Source organism: Oncorhynchus tshawytscha, linkage group LG32 (genome assembly GCF_018296145.1).
Source record: "Oncorhynchus tshawytscha isolate Ot180627B linkage group LG32, Otsh_v2.0, whole genome shotgun sequence".
Taxonomy (NCBI): domain Eukaryota; kingdom Metazoa; phylum Chordata; class Actinopteri; order Salmoniformes; family Salmonidae; genus Oncorhynchus; species Oncorhynchus tshawytscha.
The window spans coordinates 7,527,226-7,533,225 of NC_056460.1; the positions used below are offsets into that span (position 1 = coordinate 7,527,226).

Consider the following 6,000-nt stretch of genomic DNA (forward strand, 5'->3'; position numbering starts at 1 on the left):
ACTTGGCAGTGCCTTTGTTAACGCTCTAGCAGTGGCAGAATAGTGACAGCGGACACCATGGCCAATCCGGACACGCAAATCGAATTTGTCTCCTCCACACCAAACGCGATCACGAGACGCAGGTTGAAATATCAAAACAAACTCTGAACCAATTATATTAATTTGGGGACAGGTCGAAAAGCATTAAGTATTTATGACAATTTAGCTAGCTTGCAGTTGCTAGCTAATTTGTCCTATTTAGCTAGCTAGCTTGCTGTTGCTATCAAATTTGTCCTGGGATATAAACATTGAGTTATTTTACCTGAAATGCACAAGGTCCTCTACTCCAACAATTAATCCACACATAAAATGGTCAACTGAATGGTTTGTAGTCATCTCTCCTCCTCCCAGGCTTCTTTTTCTTCTTTGGACTTTATATGGTGATTGGCAACTAACCTTCATAATAAGGTGTATTACCACAACCGACCTCAGTTCATCTCTCAATCACCCACGTGGTTATAACCAATGAGGAGATGGCACATGGGCATATACTTCTAAAAGCCAACGAGGAGATGGGAGAGGCAGGACTTGCATCGCGTTCTGCGTCACAAATGGAAGCAACTTCTATTTCAACGCCTGGCCACGCATACGCTCGTTGGCGCACGCAATGATTGAATAACATGAATGTGTACATTTATTTTGCAACGCACGCGTTTGGTCAGTGTCTGTCGGGTGTTCAATTTCTGACGGTTGTCGTCAGGGTTGGACCTGGTGAATACAATTTGAAGGCTGCTGTAAGGTTGACGAATCTGCATGCTGAAGCGGCTGTCATTGTCAATGATTCCAACAATGCAAGCGTGACAAAAACAAAAGTGTCAGTTTCCTTTCTAAGTGCCCATTTGTTCTCCTGACATTGACAAGTAACCCCCAATGTATTGTATATTTTGGAAGTTGAAACTAATCTCTCCAACCCTAATTTTTCCTCTTTCCCTTTCTTCCTCCTTCCTACTCTTCCCTCATCCTTCTTCCTCACTCTCCCTTCCTCCTCCTCCCTCTCTCCAGTAGCTTCCAAGGCCCTGCGGCAGGCAGCAGAGGAGCAGATGAAGGCTGAAGCGGCAGTAGCAGTAGCTGCGGCCCAGCCTCCCGCCCACTCCCTCCAGCACCTCGGACAGTTCCCCCCTCTCATGCCCAACAGCAAGCAGCAGCAGCCGCAGCAGCAGCAAGCCCCCCCAGAGCCCGGCCAGGGCCCCGGGGGCCCCCAAAACCCTGGAAAACCCCCCACCATGTCCTACGCCAGTGCCCTCCGCGCCCCACCCAAACCCAGAGCTCGCCCCGAACAGGTCAAAAAGCACAGCGACCCACTTTCCCTACTCCAAGAGCTCAGCATAGGAAGTTCAAATGGTAGCAACGGATACTATTCCTATTTTAAATGAGTTTCACCCCTGAGAAATAACCCCTAGAAAAATATGGAAAGGAGAAAAAAAAAACGTAAAATATATAAAAAATTGAAAAAAAGCTAATAATGGCAATACTTTTGTGAGAAAGACAAAAAAAATCAGCTTTTACAAATTGTTTCTATTTGTTTTTGTTTCCCGCTTTTTGTTTTAAACTTTTATTTGTAAAAGTCAAATCTTTCTTCTGTTTCACATATCTGACAAACTTTTTTTTTTTAAATATGTAAAACTTAAGTATATATAATGGATGCATTACTGGTATATACATACACATGATGTATATATGAATATATACTTATATTATGTACACTTATATATGTATGTAATGCAAAAAAAGTTTTAAAAAATGAACTAAAATGATTTTAAAAACAGCATTTGGTTGACCACTTGGCTGCCTGTCTGTTTTCCCTTATTGAAGTTTTTTATGTTGAAGGGGTTTTTTTTCCGTTTTTTTTTTTTTTTTAAATTGTGTTTGGACTTTCTGTCTTGACTTTCATCATAGTTGTGTTAACAGGGAAAAAGCTAAGTGGTCAACTAATTTCATATAGTATATGGAGCATTGTATAGAAGTAGATACATTTTCCTCTAATCTGTACATATAAAGAAAATAAATGACTGAGTTGTATGCAACAGACATGTACCTAAATTCCTGTATCATGTTAGCATTTACATTAGACTTCATTTGGTTTGCTTTTCATCCTCAACCTTAGACATTCTCACCTGAAAATCATCTTCTGTGACAGATTAGTGCAGTAAATGGGATTCTTACATGCATACAAACATGCACATGCAAACACACACCATTCAGAGAAACGCTTACTTTATTATACATTTATACAAATGTGTTGGTTGTACGTAAATTCCTTTTTTCACTGGCCCTCTCCTCTTTTTTTTTCTTTTCTTTTTTTTTTAAAGAGAAAAATATAGGATAGATAATGATATGCATGCAAAGCCACATCAAAGGGAGGTCTACTGTTGTCTGATTCCAACTTGGACAAACTAGTTTCAGAAAGAACCACGGGTATGCTTCCTCTGCCGTTTTCACCTGAGGCCAAAAGATGGTTGTTCTCCTGTTGGGCGACTGGCTTTCCCTTTAGTCTAGTCGGGTTAACCACGGTCTTCGATGTAGGCGTATTGCGTGATAAAAACGGTGTGGAGAAACTTGAGGCCAACTGCATATATTGGTGGATGGGTAACGTGAGTCATAACTAAGGAACGGCTGATGAGGGAGTCTGAAGGTATAGAGAGGCATCACGGCCAAGTTGGAAGTATTTGTTTCATGTTGAGTGAGATGTTGGGTCTACGTCAATGGTCTCCTTGTTTTTCTCTGACCCACTTCAGAGCTTTAAAGGTCATTTTTTTAGAAAGTCTTGAGAAAGATCCTGTCACAAAATTTCCCAACATTCCCTGGTAATTTCTGAAATCCCGGTTGGAGGTTTTCTTTAATCAGCAAGGGGAGTAAGCAACTAGGGAATCGTCCCGACTTGGAATTCTTCAACCGGGATTTCTGAAAAACCTGTACATTTTGGGAACTTTGCAACCGTAGACTATTTTTGTGCTTTATGTAGGACTTCAGCCTGAAATAAAACCGTCTGGTTTAGACCAGCGCCATCAGTTTATTTTTTGGTTCTGTCTTATCTGATTTGTACTGCAATACCACAGTCTTTTTCACCGATATTCCATGTACTCTGTGTCATCAGTGGACATCACTTTTAGCTACCAGCCTCTTGCTCTGATTAGATGGTTGCTTAGATGACTGTTTGCCCTTGAAATTTAGACAGGAAAAAATATTCAGTTTTTTTTATTTTGACGACTCAAAATGTTTCAATTTTTAACAAATAAATTCAATCGGTGTGGGTTATTTTAACCACAAAAGAGAGATTGTTCACTGTTTTGTAGGTCTTTTCTGACATGCATTCCAATCAGTGAGGTATTTTGTTTTCAGGGTGACGCGTGTCTCTTGGGAGTGAAATCTATTTGCATTTTTTGTCAAATAATTTGCAAACAACCATCAAGCTGTCCAATCTTTATACATTTGTATTGGTGTGCACGCTCAAAAAATTACCAGTCGGATAAAATTATCATGACAATTATTGATGATTGTTATCAAATGCAAATTTGTGACAGATATTTTTCTTTTGTGTAATAGCCATATTTGTCACATTTACTGGAAACAGTTTTCTCTCTTCATGATTCATTTGTGTTGCAGCCTTTTTCTCCCCCATCAAATATATATATTTTTAATTGGTTAATGGTTTGTTTCAGTTTATTGTAATAAAAGACCCTTGGATTCTAACTGGTACATTTATGTAACTATTTTGTCATTCTTTTTAATGTATGAGCCTGTCAATCAGAAGTATCAGGAAGCAAATCTAGTCGGAATTAAAAACATCTCTTAAACAGTTGAAATAATCATTCAAAACATTTACGGGGACTTAAGTTTATTTAAATATTTGGTCATCAGCTTTCCAAGGTCCAGATTCAAGAGGTTGTGAATTTTAGGTTCATCACTACAAAAAACATACTTGTAAATATGCGTTTTCTAGGTATTTACAAACGAGGTTTAGGGAGCGCCTCAATTTTGTAGAAGCTGTTTAAAAGAGGAGGTATGCCCTTTTTAATTATGCAAATTCAAAGACATGGACCGTGTTGGCAGTCACAGCATCTTATAGTAATAACTTTTTAAATTCATTTTTTATAAGATGGTGTCTGGCTGCTTTTACAAAGTTTTTCTGTTGCAGGCATATACAACATGTTATTGTAGAATACTTCATTTTAAAATCATTGTTGCAGGAATTATTTGTCCTTGTTTCAGTTTCTTCGCTAAATCAATTAAAAAAAATAAAATAAAAAAAGATTTTAATTTCAGCGGTGCTTTGTGGTTCAACAATGATTTTTCACGTAAGACTTCATTCATTCTGTGCATGCCAAGATGACATGGCTTGTTTATATCCCCGGTTTTATCAAATAGTTTGATTTGTGCAACAACAATAAAAATGTTTTGTTCTCTCCCTACACAGTAACATTTTGGTATATTGTTTGATGTGTACAATGACTTGTGACATACAAAAAAAGTATGATATTTTACTAACATGTCAATGAATTATGTAACGCTCATGTAAGAGTTGTTTTCCCTCAATTATTTTGCTGGGTGAAAGTTGCTCCCAGACATACGGGGGGGGCACATATTATAAGCTTTGAAAATCTTTGCAAAGAAGTGGATATTACATTTGAATCAGTTTTCCACAAATTAGTTGTTGGTTAACCTCTAAATTGTGCAATATTTATTCTTCTCAATTTATGCAGTGTCTGATCTGGATTTGTGTGAAATCCAAACCTTAAGAGATTGAGCCATTCTGTGTTTGTTCTTAGTAATCTTGTCCAAGAGTAAGTAATAGATCTGTGCTTGTTTCCATACCGTGCCTTTTCAGGCCTTCATTTATTGCTCAAAATCTCAATTTTGTGCCGTTGTCATGACTCGTGACCTGACTGACTTTGCATCGAGACAGAAGCTTTTAATGTGTTTGTCGTCAACAGAGTTTGAATGTCAGTTAGCCTCCACCCAGTCACACATCATCGTGTGTAAAAGGCTTCCGAAAGTTCTTCGCTATGCCCCCATAAAACACCTAAAACAACCCTAACTTGAACAGACGGTTTTGTCTTGGGAGCAGCCTTTAGCCCAGCCAGTAGAGAGCACTGTGTTTCAGCCTTTGTAAAACCACATCTCCTGTTGTCATCCATTTTGTCTCCAGTCTCCTCTGTTTCTTCCCCTCCCACAGTAAATCAATGACACACCTGTTAACTGTTACCCCCCCCACACTTGACCCACAGGAGTGGGCTACATAATGATGAATATTTCCCTTTCACTCGTTTCAATTCAATTGGTGGTGGTCGTGGTAAAGGATTTAGACTTTGTTTCAAAGGTTTTATTTTGTTTTTTGTTTTTCAAAATTTGTTTCTCTATTAAAGTGTTTTTATTGACTCAGTTACTCCTTGTTTTTATTGCAGAGACGTACTTCAATTGTTGGCTTGGATGAGGTAGAGTTTTATCGCTCTGAGTGATTTCCCTGTGTGGAAAGGAAGTGCACACCATGTGTCTCAATGTCCCAAAAGGGACCGAAGGGTTACGCAATTAACTTTACTCTCATTAAATCACTGGGTGTCTTGTTTGCCATTGAAGTTGTGACTTGTCATTATCTCACTCAGAAGTAATGTGGCCCCTGAGGAACCCTTAACCCCAACACACTGTATCCGTCTTGGGATTGGTTTATCCTTAGCAGTCTCAACCGTTCTCTCCACAGGTGCATAGGCCCCCTACTCAGAACTGCTGCTAGTGGTGTACAGTACCCCAACAGTTTGCACTCAAGGCCAATAGACTTGCATCTTTGACATTTGATGTCACTTTTGTTTACAATCAACCAAGGCAGCTCTGAAGTAATTTTCTCTCTCTGTTTTTGATCCATTCTCCATCATGCGGTTACTTCCTCTCTTCCCTCTTCTCTGCCACCAGACTAAACCTGGCTGTGAGTTTGGAATCTAAATGAACCCATCAAGGGACTGGAGACTG

The 6,000-nt window shown here is 39.0% G+C and overlaps 1 protein-coding gene across 1 annotated transcript in view; it reads left to right on the top strand.

Moving 5' to 3' along the window:
* LOC112230349 (probable helicase with zinc finger domain) overlaps positions 1-5,414 on the top strand; it is a 60,431-nt gene extending 55,017 nt beyond the window's left edge. Inside the window, 1 exon segment of the mRNA XM_042310919.1 lies at positions 1,042-5,414. Coding sequence (XP_042166853.1) covers positions 1,042-1,412 — 371 coding nt within the window. The 3' untranslated portion in view covers positions 1,413-5,414.
* The last annotated feature ends 586 nt before the right edge of the window (positions 5,415-6,000 follow it).